Genomic DNA, 20481 nt, shown 5'->3' on the forward strand with positions numbered 1-20481 from the left:
ATTCCACACATCATCAACCATTTCACATTAGATAGAATCCATTTATTAAACTAGTTCTGACTAGCTTTTCTTGTTTACCTTTAAAAGAAAGCAAATACCAAACCATGTAAACAAAATCATGTTTTCCTTTCCCTTCACCGACACCACCACCCACGTATATACCAGATAAATTGATTATTACACACAGAATTATGCCGTTACATGTTTCGAGAATAGTCTGAAAAACATAGGATTCCCAACGTAATACAAAAGTATATATATTGAATCCCAGTCATTACAGGATTAAAAGCGTTTGCTAATTATCGTTTTTTATTTTATAGGATAATTACAGAAAACAAAACATATAAAAGCAGGCAGTGATCTGTACTACGCCACTGCTTTCGCATCTGCCGTTTCAACAATATCTACAATTCTATTGCTTTTGTCTTTGATCTCGCTAAGTTTGGGGACAGTGACGGTGAGTACGCCATTGTCCAAACTAGCTTTGATGGAATCCATATCCACATTGCCTGGCAATCTAAATTGCCGCCAGAATTTACCCACGCCACGTTCCACTCTGTGCCACTTGTCGCCCTCTTTCTCCTCTTCTTTCACCCGCTCTCCACTAATTGTAATCACCCTGTTTTCCTCCACTTGGATCTTTATCTCCTCCTTTTTCATCCCTGCAAACACACACCTATATTTGCTACAATTCCTTCCACCTAAATAAACATTTTTCAGAAATGAAACGATTGAAAGGGATAAACACATGGGCCTGTGGGGTTTCCTTCCAGTTAGTTCGGGCGAGGGCAAAATCGTCGACGCCTTTGGAAATGAATTGAGGGAGCTGGTCCAAAACCTTCAAGGGATCAACCATGGCGTCCCATAAATCACCGTAATTTCCTCTGTAAGGAATCAGACCTTTTGCAGGGTTCATAAAGGAAAGTGTAAGAACCATCAGCATGCCCAAGATCTCCATCTTCTTCGCCATTGACAACTTCAATTTCCACACACAGAGAAACCCTTGATTGACAGAGATAATTAGATCGAAAGCTATATGCACTAGTTTCTCGCCACTTAAGATGTTCTGTGGAAATGAGATCCTCGGGCGTGATTATATAGAAACGAACTAAACAGAAAAAGAGAGTCGATGAACTATCCAGAGATTTCTTTACGCCTTCACTATTCTAGATACTTCTGGTTAATTGTGTTTCCATCTTGTATGATGTGGAATTCTAATTTGTAATAAAAATGTAGGATTATAAATTAATATTATCTTTTATATTTGTGATTTATATTTTGAATCTTTTATATATATATAATTATATTGTTCATTTTACATATCATATTTTATCAATTTTTTTCATGCATTTTTCATTAATATACGTCTACATATGTAGTTACCAATATTTTTTATATTATTATTTTTATCAAATCATTTCTTTTAAATTATTTGAGTATCAATTACAAATTAAGTAATAAATTACAAATATACATTATATTTATTTATTTATTTATTATGGAACAATTAGAATTCCAATTTACAATATTTACCACCATAATTATATAGATTTTACATTTAAAAAATATATAGAATTTAAATATGAAAATTATAAAATATTACTCCAAGTAAATAAAAACTTATTATTAAATATAAATATTAACTAATGTCTTTTTCCCTTATTTATAAACTTTTTATTTATTTATTTTAATTTAAATTTATTATATTTATTTAGATTTATGTTTAATTTATTTTCAAATTAAAAAATTTAAATAAAAAATTATAAAACAAATATTTTTTTTTGCTAGGTAATTATAAAACAAATATTATAAATGTTAAATTAAAATAAAAGATATTAAAGTCCAAGGGGTTGAGCTTAATTGGTTAAAACATTGGGTTCTCACTGTGGAGACCCAAGTTCAATTCCCAATAGGGAAATCTAAAGTGGAATTCTAAATGAAATCCATCGAATTTTATGCTACTTGCTATATTTTATTTATTAAGTAACATTTTTCAAACTCAAAACAATGTACTTTAATTAGGCAAATTTTCTTTGTCCTAGGGCAATTTTGGCTTATGTTGGGTGAAATTATTCCCCATACATCTTGCAAAGAGCAATCCTTTTAACCCTAGGTAGTCACTTGTTTTTAGTCTAGTCACATAGAATAATAACTTTTTCAATCTATATCCATCCTAATTCGATCACTTTTAGTCACCTCACTTATCAAAATGTACTAAAAAATTAGCTTCTTAACATAAGGAAACCCCTAAACTCAAAAACAACATATAAAACATCCCCATCCAACATCTAACCTCAAATCACTTTACTAAGATACTACATCCTAAAACAAACCCCCATCATAATGCTTTCTTAGAAACTTTTCTCGTCCTACGTCAATCATCCTTCGTTCAAATTGTATCACCTTGAGCTAGAGTTTTGGATTTATTCAAAATCATCCTTACTTGAGAACTTAACCTATCTCAAGTGAAATCTAGCCATCAAAATCACATGGGATCTTAGTTGTAATCCCGATTGTTATAATCAATCAAATATCACTATTTTATTCCTATCGTTGGACTTAGAGTAGCTATCACCTATTGAAAGCAATCGTCCAATCTTACATGGTAGTCACTAGTTTGCAAAGAAATGCCAAATGAAACAATAACCACCACAACAATCCACCATTGATTTTCTCGGATATGGAGAGTCTCGTCACCTATCCATTTTGAATAATACCCTTCAATCATGCATTCTAAGAGACCGCACTCTTTGAGACAAATCCACAAAAAGTTCATGCACCTTGTCTAAGCTTCCACACCTTTCACACATTTTTCAAATAACTTGGAATCCAAGTATTCCAAGTAGTTGTAATAAAAACTTTCCTTAAGGTATCAACACTTAATAATTTAAATTTGTAACTCATATTGACACTTTGGAGGGAGTTATCAACTTATCTAAGTCAACAATACCCCCAAAAAGTGAGGTAAAGAAAAAATTAGGGTTTCCAACATAGAAGGAAGAAACAATTTTTACTTAGGGACCAAGTACATTAAATATCTTAAGGATTGGCATGATCATAAGATATGTACAAGTGGATTTAATGAAAATGCCTTGGAAAATTTGAAGCAAATGCAATTGATAGTTTTAAGAGTGTAAAATTGGGACCTTTAAAATAGTATATCAACATCTAGCATAATATAATTGAAATTTTATTTCTCTCAAATGCTATAATTGCATATGGCTAATAGACATGCATGTAAAATATTAAAATATACACAAGGCTGTGTGGGGGAAAAAGTGAGACTAGGCTAACATGTCCTAATCCTACCTTTTGTCACACATTACGGAATACGAAAGAGCCTAGAGGTATCGCACAATTGGCTACTTCTTTTTGGTGACAGAGAGAGCCACGGGCTACCTATTAGGGTTTCTATTCCTTTGTTGTAATTGAAAGGTAAGATTATGGAAGTTCAATTCCTAACCCCAAAATGCAAGTATGAACTAATAATAAGATTGCAGAATTGAACTTAAACAATGGAAAGCTACAAACACAAGGACAAGACAAGAATGCAAATGCGTACCTGGAGCCAAAATCTGAGTGAAAATGTTCGGGACGGGGGCGCAGGCGCCACTGTCTTGATTCTGCACCTGAAACTGCCACTTTGCAACCTGGAAAACTGTCGGAAATGCTGTCTGTCAGGAGGACCAGGGCGCCCAGCACCCCTGTCCCACGGACCAGGGCGCCTAGCGCCCCTGTCCTGGCAAGACCAGGGCGCCCCACGCCCCTGTCTTGGTCTTCTGCTCCGAAACTTGGTGTGTGGTTCCGTCTCCGTCTACTTCTTTCAGATCTGCAACTTGCGGCATCGTCTGAATCCCGAAATCTGCACTTATATCTGAAAAAGGTGTTTGGGCAGCTATATAGGGTTTTGCCTTAGTCAAACCCCCGCTTCGGTGATTTCCACCTCCACGAATAGCCAAGTTGTATTGTAAAAGTAATGTGTGTGCAAACCTTGTGTGTGTGCAAGATCTAAAATGCAAGTAAGCAAACTAGAGCAACCTAGAAAGTAAACCCTAATTGCTTGTAAATGACAATGTAAATGCTCCAAATCAAGATGCCAAGTGATCTAAAGCATGAATGTAAGTGACATAATGAGGCTTATGCAAAGACATGAAAACAACATGAAATCATACCCAACCCCAAGGGAGGAGTACAAGCCAATCTTCAGTCGGTGATCCCTTATTGCTCTTCAATGCCTTCAAAGCCCTAAGTGAATGAATGGATTTGATGAATGCTTGGAGGATGAATGTTGAGTGTTGTTGAAGTCTTCAAAGATCTGCTCTTTCGCTGCATATGAGGTTCCTGAAAACAAAATTTGGATCCTTTCTAATGAAGAAAGAGAGCTCTTATGTATGAAACCCTAGGTCTTAATTCCAACTTTTGGCCGACCTAGAGATTGAATATCCCACCAATTTCTTGGGGTTAAGCTTTATTTTATGATTGGATCGTGCTCCTGAAATTTCGGGAAAAATGTTCAGGACCGTGTGCACTCCGGGTGCCATGGTCAGGACAACTTTTCACCAAATTTTCAGGGCCATCAAATATGATGATTTTAGAGAGAATCCCAAAGTTACAGGTGATTTCAAGATGTTTTGACCCCCGAAATCAAGCCCCCAAGCTCAGAATAGGGCCTAATTAGGGTTTTTGATTAGATGATGTATTGGAGGAATAAAATGAAAAGGGGCACACTTTAATGAAAGGGCTCGACTTTATGATGTGGAAGATGATGAAATAGAACATTTAGACCTAATTAATTTTATTAATTAAGTGCTAAAGGGGAAATGCAATGCAAAATGCAACTGCGCCAGGGCGGGTGCTAAACTAGGTGTGAAATTGTACTGCTTTAGCAAGTGCGTACAATTTATGACGTTACATTTAGCCCCCACTTTAGCGGTCATATGAGTACTATGTGCATATGCAAGCTAAAGTACAGAAAAGTAAACATTATTTGAAAAAGGATATATCCATAAGTCTGTCGAACGAAGCCCCCAGCGGTATCTGCAGTACACAGTTAGGAACCGCACCCTACAAAACACATGTTAGATCACAAAATCTCCTAATGCTTACTAAGGAAGGTGATGAAATTTGTGAGTAGCTATATGCCCCCCCCTGTTTTGACTTGCTTATTAGGGAGGTGAAATAGGGTAACATGTTTACTTACGACAAATTGTGTAAGAGAGTATTGATGAGGGATGTTCACTGAAAAGGCTTCATCAGAGCACTTTTTGGAACATCTTGAGAGTAGGGGAATGAAAATACGATTCCTACACAACAAACGTTTCGAAAATCACATCTCCCAAACTCAAGTTATGATGAAATGAGTGAAAGAGGAAAATTAGGGTTTTGAAAGTAAAGGTAAAGGAATGAAAGTATATACCTTGAAAGTGACATTTGCATTTGTCACTTTGTTGATTTTTGAATATTGTTCATTGCAGCGGAGCCCACATAGCCATCATCATGCCTTCACGACAACCGGAGTGTCCCGCGAGGATTGAGATCATGCGACAGGCCGTGATCGACGACGAGCCACTGGACGAGGTGAGTTGACTGAACTTTGACTTTTGATTTTCTGCATTTGACTTTCTGTGATCATTTGCGGGCCCTGGAATCTAACCCTGGGTCCCACCCAGGGCGCCATGGTCCCTGTGGGGTACCATGGTCCCTGTGGGGCGCCATGGTCCCTGACAGGGCGCCATGGTCCCTTCAGGGCGCCATGGTCCCTGACAGGGCGCCATGGTCCCAATCAGGACTTGGCGAGAGATGTCAGGGTTAGCATACGATGTTCGACAGTTTGCATGAATGATTTTGATGATTGAGTACTGATTATAGTTATGTTTTTGTGATGCAGGGTCTCCCGTACATGAGAGAGCACACGGCGGGGCAGATTCTTCGCAGTTTGCGTGATCAGATTCCCCGACTTACTTAGGCAGAGAGAGACACATTGTCAATAGTAGGTTTGTGGTCTATGATTCTTATGTCAGCCATTCGATTTCATCCCGCGATGCTGATGGCACTCATGGAGCGATGGGATCCTAACACATGCACATTCCAGCTCCCAGTAGGGGAGATGACGGTGACACTTGAGGATGTGTACCGCATTCTTCGCCTACCGATCAGAGGAGCTACCGTGGCATATGCGACCGATCGGTCAGTAGAGGATCATCAGAGGGAGCAGGTATATTGCATAGGGAGAGTCATGCCGAGTGAGACGAGAGGTCGTATCATGGTCAGCTGGCTCTTACATCCTACAGGAGAGGTGCCCCTCATGAGATGTCTTATGATAGCCATCATTGCACTAGTTGTCTGCCCTAATGGGCAAGGTACACACATGCATGGGGGTCTCACATGGTGCATCAGGGCTATGGAGAGACACGGGAGAGTATATGCCTAGGGTCGGAGTATGCTTGCACATCTCTATCACGACCTCGAGGAGTATGTTTTCGGACAGGGTTGCAGTTTGATGACATGCACACTTCTGCAGGTGTGGATATTTGAGCACTTTACATGCACCAGGCCTGTCGGCTATCCGATGAGTGTGGCTAGCGAGCAACCTAGGGTATTTGCTTATCCACTTACCAGCGAGTGGAGATTTGGGGATTTACTGTATTGGAGAGTGATGGTTGACAGATTGACAGCTGAGGTGACTGTGTGGAGACCATATCTGCGGATGCACAGATGGGATGGGATGGAGAGACAGTTAGCATGCCTACAGAGGAACCGCCTACTGAGAGGGCGATATCCACACATCATAGTCCCATTCTACTTTGACCGAGTACGGAGGCAGTTTGGGCTAGAGCAGTGCGTTCCAGCCGATGTGCCCATCTACACTCGACACTCACGAGTCCTTCCCAAACCCAGAGCAGTAGCGAGACCCACGATAGATGATATCGAGATCATAGATATAGAGGGGTCCGATCAAGATGTGGTCACTGATTATGCTGCAGACCCCGGGGCACAGCGCAGGTATCTCTCATGGTTTATGAGATCATACCCAGGGCCTATCTTTCCACCAGATCACCCGACAGGCCATCCAGGCCCATGGAGACATGGAGATCGAGATGAGGATCAGGGATCCAGGTCGGAGGAGCCAGAGGAGGGAGAGGGTCATGAGGAGGCAGGAGAGCCTGATCCGCCCATAGGAGATCAGCCTAGTGCCGAGGAGGAGGAGGATGAGGATGACGAGGAGGAGGAGAGAGATGATGATGAGGAGAACGAGGATGCAGATGAGGATGAGGATGCCGATGAGGATAGAGATGATGAGGAGGAGTCAGATGCAGCTCCCCATCATTTAGGGGATGATACCGTAGCCTTAAATCCTCCCGTTATTCCCCAAAAGGGGGAACACGAGGCGATATGGAGACCTGTACCTATCGCGCATAGATCGTTCGAGCGTGGGGAGCCTAGTAGTTCCCAATCACAGATGCTTCCATATCACGATCCCTACTGGCGTGAGGGAGATCCAGGTATAGTAGGTTTATATTGATTGATTGATGTTTTGATGATATAAAATGGTACTAACACGAAATCTGTTCTACTACTACAGCTAATGTGCAGGAGTGGCGTTCCTTGATCCAGCAAGCAGTGACAGATATCTCCACGACAATGTAGATCCCTAGTTCCTCACAGGTTGCTTATAGACCTCAAGGGAACGCGGGTCGGCATGATGATTTGTTTTCCCCATTTCAAGTACAGGTAGAGATATGGAGGGGGAGAGAGCGAGCTCTATCAGAGGACCTTCAGTGGGCACAGCGTGATCTAGTAGCAGCTTAGGCTGAGGCTACCTCGTAATGCGCGATCCTTATGGATAGGGATCGTAGGAGTTCCTCTTGGAGCCATTCACGATCTATATCATGATATACCCCTATGGGTCCACCTGCACGGCCGGATCAGGGGGGAGCATCTAGTCGTCACTCTCCAGCCACCAGCCCTAGGGATAGGAGATGATCTTAGGATGTAGGGTAGGTCACATTTTGGATGTATAGTGACCTACCTTTGTATATTGATCCACACATATATATATATATATATATATATATATATATATATATATATATATATATATATATATATATATATATATATATATATATATATATATATATATATATATATATATATATATATATATATATATATATATACATGCTTCTTTGTCTCAAACGTGTTATCTTTAATGCCTAAACAATGTGTATTGTGATTAAAGTTAATACATTTGGTAGATGTACATGTATATTCTGAATTTAATTTCCATGTGATTGATTTCTCAATGCTCCATGATTAAATTGATACATGTGTGACTTAATTAAAATATTTGATCAAGTACTACATTGATGATAAGGAAAATATGTATTAAGCCTACGAATCATATAACTAACGTGATTTAATTTGAGTTTAAACACAACATGACACGATTCAACTTAAAAAATAAAGATATTGTATAATATGTCAACATAATGAAAAATGTAAATCTTTTGCAATTTACATAAATGAATTCAAGACAAATCATAAAGTAAAGAAACACGCTTGTCAGGAACGAAGCAACATAGATTAAACAAAACATCATTTAATTCTATTTGCTCTAACAAAGATATGCTAACATATTATCCAATTTTGAGGAAATGAGAAAGGAAATAGATGGATGATAAGAAATGAGGAATTAAGCATAGTATCTACGCAAATGCATAGCGTTTATAGGGTCTTTAAGAGGCGTACCGTCTACATCCGCTATTTTGTAAGCACCTGATCCATAATCTTCAATAACGACATACGGTCCAAGCCAATTAGGACTAAATTTTCCCTTTTCTTCAGGTAAGGCATTCACATTGCGCTGATTCTCATAGAGCACTAAGTCACCCACTAAGAAGGAACGTTGAATAACCTTATCATTATAGCTTCGTTGTAGAGTTTTGTGATACGCTTGAATATGCTCAAGAGCATTTATACGCTGTTCATCAAGCATCTCAAGCTGTTGAAGCCTTTGTTCTCTGTAAGAGTCATCGTCTACTATACCTTTGAGAGAAACTCTAAGTGATGGAATCTCTAATTCTAAAGGCATAATAGCATCAGCACCATAAACAAGATTATAAGGGGTAGTTCCTGTGGCAATTCGTACACTCGTTCGGTAGGCCCAAAGAGCATAGATTAGCTGAGTACTCCAATCCTTACCATGCTTATTCACGATTTTGTGAAGAATTTGTTCAATTATTTTATTGGATGATTCGGCTTGACCATTTGATTGAGGATAGTATGGTGTAGAAAATCGATGTTTGATATGATACTTTTCGAGGAATTTCTTCACATCCTTGTTCTTAAATGATGTCCCATTATCAGAGATTATAGTGGAAGGTATCCCGAATCGAGAAATAATGTTTTCTAGAAGAAATCGACAAATCACTTCAGCAGTAGTGGAGCGAAGAGGAATGGCTTCTACCCACTTTGTAAAGTAATCTGTCACGGTTATAATAAAAGTATGTCCTTGAGATGAAGGAGGAGAGATTTTACCGATAAGATCCAACCCCCATGCAGAGAAAGGCCAAGAGGCTACCTGAGAACGGAGTTCTTGGGCAGGAGCATGAATCAAATTATTGTGTTGTTGACATTGATGACATTTCTTAACAAATGAAAAAGAATCCTGCTGCATAGTTTGCCAATAATATCCCATACGGAGCAACCTTTGAACCAAGGATTTACCTCCAAAATGCCCCCTACAGGCACCTGAATGCGCCTCTTCAAGAGTAATAGGGATTTCCGATTTGTTAAGACAGCGAAGGAGAAGACCGTTATAACCCCTTCGGTAAAGAACATTAGAAAGAATGATATATCTAATAGACAACTTGCGAACTCTAGCCCTGGTGTTCCTATTGGTGGAATCAAGAAAAGTACCATCGGTCAAGTATCTTACGATATGCGAGTACCATTCATCTGAGTCTATAAAGTCGCAACATGTCACCATGCTGGAATCATCTACAATAGCTGGAGAAATAAGGTTGTGAATAACGAATTTAAGATCAACCACGGGGTCCTCTAAAGATACAAGAGAAGCCACACATGCCATTGCGTCCGCATGTTGATTATCTTTTTGAGGAACAGGTTCTATGGTGTAAGAATCAAATTTTTGTAACAAAGAGATAGCAAGGTCTTTATATTGTGATAATTTGTCTTGTTTTGCTTGATATAGTCCTGTTACTTGTCTTATAATCAGTTGAGAATCTCCAAAAATATGTATGTGTTTTATATTCAAAGCCAAGGCTGCCTTTATTCTTGCTATAAGAGCCTCATACTCAGCAATGTTATTGGTACATAGGAAATTGAGACGGTAAGATAAGGGAATGGACTTCTTTGTAGGAGAAATCAGAACAACACCTGCCCCCGATCCCGTACGACACTTAGAGCCATCAAAGTATAACTCCCAAGTTTCATCTTTCTCTGTACAAAGGATGAAGTCGTTAGGAAAAGACTCAGGGTTAGGGAAGGAGAAAGGTGAAGGGACCTCAACTAAGTGATCGGTCAACGCTTGCCCTTTAATTGCCCTTTGTGAAACAAATTTAAGGTCAAATTCAGTTAACATCATAACCCACTTAGCTAGGCATCCTGGTAAATCTGATAAATCAGTTTTAGAGAAAAGATGCTTCAACGGATCAAACTTTACCATGACGTGGACTTCTGAATTTAAGAGATAATGTCTCAATTTCTGAGTCGCAAACACCAAGGCCAAGCATTGTCTTTCTATCGTGGAATATTGGGTCTCATAATCGAGTAAGGTACGACTTATATAATAAACCGGACACTCCTTACCATCTTTATCATGTTGTGCCAATAATGTTGCAAGAGCATGAGAGGAAGCAGCCGTATAAAGAAGGAAGGGTTTAGAAGGTTCGGTCGATCGAAGGATAGGAGGATTAGCCAAATACATTTTTAAATCTTCAAATGCTTGCTAACAATCTTCATTCCATTGAAAAGTGATATTCTTTTTGAGAAGTTGAGTGAAAGGAAAAGTATGATCCGCAAGTTGAGATACAAACCTACGAATAGCTTGAATCTTTCCTTGTAAGCTTTTGAGTTGAGACACATTTCTAGGAGGTGGCATGTTGACAATAGCATCTATTTTCTTAGTATCCACCTCAATCCCACGATGCGAAACTATGAATCCTAATAGTTTTCCACTATCCACACCAAAAACACATTTTCGGGGATTCAAGCGCATGTGATATTTACGAATCCTTTCAAAGATTTGACGAAGGATCTTAATGTGATCTATGTAGAGAACGGATTTGGCTAAAACATCATCAACATAGTCTTCTAAAATCTTATGCATGTAATCGTGAAAGATAAGGGTCATCGCTCGTTGATAAGTTGCGCCGGAGTTTTTAAGTCCGAAAGGCATCATTACCCAACAAAACGTACCCCAAGGAGTGGTGAAAGCAGTTTTGAATTGATCTTGAGGATTAATGAAAATTTGATTGTACCCTGAAAAACCATCCATGAAGGATAATAAAGCATGTCTTGCTGTAGAATCAACTATCATGTCAATGTTTGGGAGGGGAAAATCATCTTTCAAAGAAGCTTTATTTAAATCTCGAAAGTTGGTACACATTCTTATTTTATTATCTGGTTTAGCCACAGCGACAATATTTGAAATCCATGGGGAATAATCAATAGGGCGGATAAATCCAGCCTCCAATAATTTTTCAATCTCAGCCTTAACAAGCAAAGCCACCTTAGGATTCATTTTTCGAATCTTTTGTTTCACAGGCTTAGCATCGGGAACTAAGACAATATTATGAGTAACAATCTTAGGATCTATACCAGGCATGTCAGAATATGTCCAAGCAAAGATCTCGGGGAATTCCCGCAATAAATCTTCATATTGTTTTTGTTCCTCTTCGTCCAGACATTTTCCAATTTTAATAACTTTTTCTTCATTGCAAGGATCCATCTTAACATCAATGGTGTCACTTATAAGAAGATTAATTTGTTGAGGAGTATCCTTTAACTGAGGGAATTCTTCCACAATCTCATCGTTATCAGTCTCTTTTCCAAAATAGGCTTCAGTGTTCAAACAATAAGGGAGTCCCCTATTATGATGATAACGAGGAAGAGTATCATATGCTCCTAAAAAATCAGCTAAAGCATCATCGGTAGGAAAAAAATCCAAAGCACAGGCACACGAAGGATCCTTATCAATATACTCGGGGTGTTGCATTGATAAAGATGTAGAAATAGTATTAACACTAATACATGGTCTTCTAGAAGCTTTAGTGCGCTTGCAGGGATTATAGCCAAGTCCAAAGGCATAATTGTGAAGATTATTCTCTAGAGGAACCTTTATCCCTTGTTCGTGAGCGCCACAACCATTTCCATGATACCCATGCTTAGCAAAAATGCGAAAACCATGACCATAACGATCAGCCATTTCAGAAAGAGAAGGTGGTTTTTCATAAGACAAAGAATCAAACCCTTCAGAATTGGAAGTGCGGGGAGAAGAAGTTTGAGAAGCGGCCACGAAGTTATTACTCATAGGTTCAGGTAGTGTTGATTGATTTTTAGCTTCTTCCTTCTTTTTAGCTTTAAGCTCTCTAGAAGGAACCTTATATTCACCTACAAAGGTGGGATTAAAATCAAAAGATCCCCAATCGTCTTCTGCGAGAACCTTCTCAAGATCAAAATCCTTCTTATGTGTAGTTTCAAATCGAGAAGAGTCTTCTTCAAGAGCTCCAGACTCATCCAAAGAATTTTGATCATCAGAGAGCGAGGATTAATCGATAGGTATCTTGTTTAAAGAGTCATCACTAGACGAGGACGGCTTAGAAGAACCCCCTTTGGAAGTAGATGTTTGTAAACAAGCTTGGAAGTTAGTATCACCTATCAAGGTATATGTCTTATTGTTATAAATAAATTTAACTTGTCTATGCAATGTAGAGGGGACAACTTGCATACTGTGAATCCAAGGTCTCCCTAATAGCAAGTTGTATGTTAGATTTCCCGACATAACATGGATAGGAGTAGGCAAAGTAACAGGCCCCACTGTGACGGGTAAGGTGATAATACCTAATGAAGTTTTAGCCACATTATCAAAGCCTCGAATAGGACGAGAGTCAGGCTCAATTAGGGATGTATCCACATTCATCTTATGCAAGAGATTAATGCTACACACATTAAGACCAGAGCCATTATCTACTTGTGTTCGTCTTATAACAGTATCATTTATGATAACCACAATCATCAATGGATCATATTGATGTTGAATTTCACTAGTGGGCAACTCATCTTGAGTAAACACAATATGAGCTTTAGGATTCATCACAGAGTTAACCAAAGACACTATATTACTAGATGTATTCGGTGGAGGAACATTCAAATCTTTCAAAGCATCTTGTAACATTCCGTGATGAGCAGAAGAAGTTTGAATCAAATCCCAAAGGGATATCTTAGCAGGGGTAGCTTTAAGTTGTTCTATGAGATCATATTCCTTGCCAAGAACTTGTGAAATACGCGGAGCTTGCGGAAGAGTTGGTTGAGGATTAGGAAGAGAAACCGGAGTAACCGGAGGAGGATTAGGTAGCCTATTATTTCTAGTATGATAAGTATGGGCAACCGCATGATAACTCTCTCTAGTTAATTGCTTGGCATAATTATAAGGACTTATAGGTTTTCTTCCTTGCACAGTGATGATAGGTTTATTTGGAGTAATAAAGGAATCATACCCTCCTTGGACAGTAAGGAGAGGTGATTTAGGAACTTGAAAGGTGGGAGAAGGACAAGCACCTTGGACTTCAAAGAGAGGCTTATTATGCTCATTCAAGTTTATCATGTTAACTAATTTAGAAGTTTTGTTCTTGTTTAGAGATTTCAATAAAGCCACAAAGTCATCAAGAGCATCATCCAACAAAGCATGATCATATCTATTAAAAGGTTTATCTTTTGATTCAAAAGGAGACATCTCCTCATAGAGGGGATTATTGAAAACAACCATGTTACTAGATTCAGTGGAAGAGTTGATAGGAATGTACTCTTGAGAGGAATCATTCAACTTATCTTTCTGATCACAACGAAATGGCATAGTAACAAGGTTCATGAGTTTTTGGTAAAATGACGGTTTGGCCTCTTTAGGATTCAAAAACTCATCTAAAGCTTCATCTAATTCATCTTGGCTATACTCACAATCAACATAATTGCATACATCATGAACATCTTGCAAATAGAAATCTGACATTTTGAAATAAAAGTTGCATAAAACTTAGACACACAATGCAAAGGAACAAAGAAACACACTCCTTTTTTTTTTTTTTTTTATGAAAATGAAATGAAAACACACTAAATCTAGATCTAGATCTAACAAATGCAATGCAAGAGGAAGCAATGATAGATTCACGTCGGGTTCACCAAAATGTGTGGGGGAAAAAGCGAGACTAGGCTAACATGTCCTAATCCTACCTTTTGTCACACATTACGGAATACGAAAGAGCCTAGAGGTATCGCACAATTGGCTACTTCTTTTTGGTGAAAGAGAGAGCCACGGGCTACCTATTAGGGTTTCTATTCCTTTGTTGTAATTGAAAGGTAAGATTATGCAAGTTCAATTCCTAACCCCAAAATGCAAGTATGAACTAATAATAAGATTGCAGAATTGAACTTAAACAATGGAAAGCTGCAAACACAAGGACAAGACAAGAATGCAGATGCGTACCTAGAGCCAAAATCTGAGTGAAAATGTTTGGGACGGGGGCGCAGGCGCCACTGTCCTGATTCTGCACCTGAAATTGCACCTGAAACTGCCACTTTGCAACCTGGAAAACTGTCAGAAATGCTGTCTGTCAGGAGGACCAGGGCGCCCAGCGCCCCTGTCCTGGCACGACCAGGGTGCCCCACGCCCCTGTCCTGGTCTTCTGCTCCGAAACTTGGTGTGTGGTTCCGTCTCTGTCTGCTTCTTTCGGATTTGCAACTTGCAGCGTCGTCTGAATCCCGAAATCTGCACTTATATCTGAAAAAGGTGTTTGGGCGGCTATATAGGGTTTTGCCTTAGTCAAACCCCCGCTTCGGTGATTTCCACCTCCACGAATAGCCAAGTTGTATTGTAAAATTAATGTGTGTGCAGACCTTGTGTGTGTGCAAGATCTAAAATGCAAGTAAGCAAACTAGAGCAACCTAGAAAGTAAACCCTAATTGCTTGTAAATGACAATGTAAATGCTCCAAATCAAGATGCCAAGTGATCTAAAGCATGAATGTAAGTGACATAATGAGGCTTATGCAAAGACATGAAAACAACATGAAATCATACCCAACCCCAAGGGAGGAGTACAAGCCAATCTTCAGTCGGGGATCCCTTATTGCTCTTCAATGCCTTCAAAGCCCTAAGTGAATGAATGGATTTGATGAATGCTTGGAGGATGAATGTTGAGTGTTGCTGAAGTCTTCAAAGATCTGCTCTTTCACTGCATATGAGGTTCCTGAAAACAAAATTCGGATCCTTTCTAATGAAGAAAGAGAGCTCTTATGTATGAAACCCTAGGTCTTAATTCCAACTTTTGGCCAACCTAGAGATTGAATATCCTGCCAATTTCTTGGGGTTAAGCTTTATTTTATGATTGGATCGTGCTCCTGAAATTTTAGGAAAAATGTCCGGGACCGTGTGCACTCCGGGCGCCATGGTCCCGACAACTTTTCACCAAATTTTCAGGGCCGTTAGATATGATGATTTTAGAGAGAATCCCGAAGTTACAGGTGATTTCAAGATGCTTTGACCCCCGAAATCAAGCCCCCAAGCTCAGAATAGGGCCTAATTAGGGTTTTTGATTAGATGATGTATTGGAGGAATAAAATGAAAAGGGGCACACTTTAATGAAAGGGCCCGACTTTATGATGTGGAAGATGATGAAATAGAACCTTTAGACCTAATTAATTTGATTAATTAAGTGCTAAAGGGGAAATGCAATGCAAAATGCAACTGCACCAAGGCGGGTGCTAAACTAGGTGTGAAATTGTACTGCTTTAGCAAGTGCGTACAATTTATGACGTTACAAAGGCATGCAATGTATTTTCCAAACAATGTCAAAGATATAATCTCATGGAATGCTAATTCTATAATTGCCCTATGAACAAATGAGATCATTAGAATAAGGGATGAAATTCCATATAAGTTTTAAAAATTTTGAATTATATTTATTATTACATAGAAAAATGCTTCATTGCCATAAAACATTTTACATAATAATCGATTTGTTATATTTATTTATCTATGAAGATATGCATACACAAATCTAAGACACGACATAGTCAAATTTAAGAATGATCATTTACTCAACCATGAAAATAAAACAATAAGACATCCTTCTCTATAATTTTTTTTCAAATGAACCAAATTAATTTTTGATAAAAAAAAAAAGTAATCAAACTATAATAATTAATCTATTCATATAACATTGAGTTTCTATTTTAGAAAATAAAATTGATTACTCTTAGAAATGTTACTTAATATTAAATAAAAATTATAAATATTAATAGATTAACGAGAGTTATCTCTCTCACATACATGTTGTTAATCTGTTTATATGATATTGAGTTTCTATTTTTTTAAATAATATCAATTACTCTTAAAATAGAATGTTACTGAATATTAAATAAAAATTATAAATATTAATAGATTAACAAAATTTATCATATTTATATAATCTAAAAATATTGACCAAATATTAATTTAAAAGATAATTAAACATGCATACATGTCAACCATTTAATAATAGCCCTATATATAGACTTTGGAATGCAACGCTCCCAAAATAATTGTTAATTATTAATGAGAGGAAGTCTTAGTAGTTTTAATTAACTTTATTAAATGAAACACCTCTTATGTTTTATAAATATATTTAGAAAAGCAAGAAACTGCAACTCCATCGTGTTCCTAAAATAAAATATTTAACGAGTTCAATCCCGCCAAATTAATCGAGACTGTGTGGGTATTATTCACATTCAAAGGAAGGAGACTTTCTACAGTTAAAATCCATACCTTGTCTGCGAACCACTGGGTAAACTGTAAATAAAATCAATACCGACCGATTGGAATTATCTAGATTATACACGCTTTGTATTAATGCTATAACTGATAATTGATTGAAATGCAGAAAGATGGAATCCCAGAAATTACACAGTAAAGTTCCTGCGTCTGAGGTATGAATGCCATGTTATCTTATCACTTTCTACAAAATGGGTTTATTTTTGGGCTTGGGATTGAGCTGTTTCTTTTATTTTAAATAAAAGTTACTGTGAAATAATTATAATTTTGATTTTGTAGGTTGCAAACGAATTTGTGAGGCAATATTACTCTGCTCTAAAACTCTGTCCAAATGACTTATATATGTTTTACAAGGATTGCAGCACTATCACCCGCCCGGAATCCAATGGTCAAACTATACAAGTGAGTGAGATATTGTTTGTTATAATAAATTTAGCACTATTTTTTGCTGATTGTTTTTTCACAGGTTATAAAAGACAAGATAGTGGCTCTGTACGATGAGGCAAATGAGGCAAAAATAAGTACTGTGGACTCTCACGAAGCGCCCAACGAATCTTATATTATCCTGGTGACTGGGGTCATGTTAGGGCACAATAAAATGGAAAGAAAATTTGTACAGTCTTTCTTCTTAGCACCACAGGAGACAGGCCATTTCATTTTAGCTGATCTATTTAGGTATTTGGAAGAACCCCAATATTCGGATCAAAAAATTATGTTGGATAACGAAATCTCTGATAAGCCTTTGCATGAAGGCAAAGAAGTCGCTTCTTCTATCTTGGATGCACAGCCTTGTTTTATCTTTCCTCATGTATCTAGTGCAACAGAGTTAGTTCCTGCACAAGAAGTAGGAGAATTTGAATCGCAGCATTCTACAGTGGAAGAAGAAGAGGGTACTAAAGCAGAGCTAGTTCCTGGACAAGAATCACAAGGATCTGAATCAAAACCCTCTAATTTGGAGAAAGAACGAGCTACAGAGGATGTTCAGAATGAGAAACTTACCGCAGAAGGGCTGATTCCTGGACAAGAATTACAAGGATTTGAATCACAACTTTCTAAATTGGAAGAAGTACAGGCTACTGAGCCAGTTCAGAATGAACAGCTTACTGTTGCAGAGTTAGTCCATTCATTACAAGGATTTGAAGCACAGGGTTCTAAATTGGAAGAACAGGGTACTAAAGCTCTTCAGAATGAAAAACAGCTCAAATCTGGTGAAAAAACAATTTCAGCATCCGAAGAAACAGCAAAGAGGAGCTTCTTATCAGTTGTAAGTATAAATATTTAAAAGCAGATTTAACAATTTAAGGCTTCTTCGCACATTATTCCTTTGAGGATTAGGAAAATAATTTTAATTCTTTTTTGCCTTTCAAAAGTTGGAAAAACATTTGCTTTGGAAAGTTGTATAACATTTGCATCTAATGAAATGATATTTGTCTGATTGAATGTTAAGCTATTGAAAAAGAACGTACATCCTCTTCAAGCACAAAATGTTGTGGTGAAATTTGCAATAAATACTAGACAGAAAGGAAATGTGCCATCACAAGTACAAACCACTGTAGAAGCCCCAGGTTAGCAAAATATTGCTCCCATCATCCTTGTTATGTTTAATGGATTTTTTTTTTGTTATGTTGGATTCTTAATTTTGTACTGATCTTGCAATTTCATATGACTTGCAGTGAATGAGAATTCAATTCATATCAGAAATTTGCCCTGGGATATTACAACTTCCTTGCTTGAAAAGGAGTTTGAAAAATTTGGTTCTATAAAGCCCAGTGGAATTCAAATTAGAAGCAACAAGGTGGCTTGAAAACAAAGCTTACTTTTATTACTGTTTTTGACAAATGGTACAAGTAAAACAGCAACCTGTTTGATATTGCTTTTTTTTTGGTATGTAATGCTTATTTAAATTTTATACAGGAACGAGGCTTTTGTTATGGTTTCATTGAGTTCCAGACATCAACTTCTATGGAGATTGCCATTAAGGTATTGGTATTAACATTAAATTATTTCCTATTATTTATTATTATTATTCTTTATATTGTTTTTCACTTTTCATATATTGTAAATAGGCATCTCCAATTATCATCTCCGGGCGTCATGTATATGTTGAAAAGGAAAGGCCATCTCGCATTAGAGGTATTTTAAAAATCCTTGGTCAAGTTATTGTTTCTTCATGAAAGGTAATGTAATAAAATTATTAAATATAACTTTCTTTTCTCCAGCATCTACAGTTCAAAATCCACCATCAAAGGAGAATATTCTAAATAAGCTAAAGAGAGGAGGTGTTGGCAATGGACAAAGTGGCTATGCAAGATCTGCACCCAGAAATTTCTAGTGTGTGTTTCAAAGCTTGAAATATATGAAAGAGATTGATATTTTCTTTATCCAAATTCGACATTAATAGTGATCTAAATTAGTAACATATATCAGTTATGTAATTTTTTGACAAGATCATTATTAAATTTATATGAATTTCAAATCATCTGAATGTCTTTGTGCTAAACACTTTTAGTATAATTAATTACTGGTAAATATTTTAATTTATTTTTATAAACATAGTGTGTAACAGATTTATATATGACTGATGCATGTTTTTTAAAGAATTTAGAACCTGTATGAGTGTTGGTAGATATTGGTTGTAATACAAACTCTATAACAATATTATTAGTACTTGCCGTTAGGCAATACTATTGTAATGATTTTTTATTAAAAAAACTGATTTTAACCAATTATAATCAGCTATTATTCTGTTCTTAAAATATATTTTGTTCTCATAAAATATAGATGCATATTTTTTAACTTTATAAATTCTAAAATATATTTTTCTCCACACTCATTGGCCAAATGCAATTGAGTTGTTATACACGAAATAATCGGAAGACAAATTGTTTAACTAACGATATTTTTAGTATTTTACATTTGCACTTAAGTTTCATATGTTTTAATAAATAATATACTTTTTATTTAAAATATATATTTAATAAAAATAATTTTAAGTAAAAAAAAAATGAAGTATTCTTTGATGTAATTTCTTTAAAAAAAAAATCATATTTTTAAGAAAAATATTTTTAGTTTTTTTTCATTATAACATAATTTTAAAAAATAATATTATGATAATTATTATATTTTTTATTGTTTTCTTATTTGATTCATATTGAGTTGTGAAGAGTATTAATATTTATTCAATGAATGATTAGTAATCAAATGTTGTAAGCTTTCTTTATCATTCTAGATTTTTCCCTATCATGTTATTGTTAATATATAACATTATGTATATTCATCTCTTCATCACATTAAAAAATAAAGAAAAATAATAATTAAATTATTAAAATTAAAATGATTTTTTTTGGTTTAAAATTATTATAAAAAAATGTCTTCATATATATTTTTCTTTAAAATAAATAATAAAAGATGTTAAACAATAGAAAAAATATTA

At 36.7% G+C, this 20481-nt stretch overlaps 2 protein-coding genes across 2 annotated transcripts; one reads left to right on the forward strand and one right to left on the reverse strand.

Moving 5' to 3' along the window:
* Positions 1–316: 316 nt before the first annotated feature.
* Positions 317–1054, reverse strand: LOC131055200 (22.7 kDa class IV heat shock protein-like). Its single transcript, XM_059217936.1, has one exon. The coding sequence runs from the start codon at positions 748–750 to the stop codon at positions 367–369; it is 384 nt and encodes a 127-aa protein (XP_059073919.1). The 5' UTR covers positions 751–1054; the 3' UTR covers positions 317–366.
* Positions 1055–16990: 15936 nt separating this feature from the next.
* Positions 16991–19452, forward strand: LOC131055201 (nuclear transport factor 2). Its single transcript, XM_057989799.2, has 9 exons — positions 16991–17061; positions 17158–17203; positions 17328–17450; positions 17515–18312; positions 18496–18613; positions 18722–18843; positions 18963–19028; positions 19115–19181; positions 19268–19452. The coding sequence occupies exons 2-9, from the start codon at positions 17162–17164 to the stop codon at positions 19378–19380; spliced, it is 1449 nt and encodes a 482-aa protein (XP_057845782.2). The 5' UTR covers positions 16991–17061; positions 17158–17161; the 3' UTR covers positions 19381–19452.
* The last annotated feature ends 1029 nt before the right edge of the window (positions 19453–20481 follow it).

Source organism: Cryptomeria japonica, chromosome 3, assembly GCF_030272615.1.
Source record: "Cryptomeria japonica chromosome 3, Sugi_1.0, whole genome shotgun sequence".
In the NCBI taxonomy this organism is placed as follows: Eukaryota; Viridiplantae; Streptophyta; class Pinopsida; order Cupressales; family Cupressaceae; genus Cryptomeria; species Cryptomeria japonica.

Excerpts from the sequence above, each read along its gene's own strand:
- LOC131055200 (XM_059217936.1), bottom strand. The coding sequence starts at position 750 with ATGTGTTTATCCCTTTCAATCGTTTCATTTCTGAAAAATGTTTATTTA.
- LOC131055201 (XM_057989799.2), top strand. The coding sequence starts at position 17,162 with ATGGAATCCCAGAAATTACACAGTAAAGTTCCTGCGTCTGAG. Across the intron at positions 17,451-17,514 it reads CCAATGGTCAAACTATACAA|GTTATAAAAGACAAGATAGT; the intron begins GTGAGTGAGATA and ends GTTTTTTCACAG. Across the intron at positions 18,844-18,962 it reads TTCAAATTAGAAGCAACAAG|GAACGAGGCTTTTGTTATGG; the intron begins GTGGCTTGAAAA and ends AATTTTATACAG.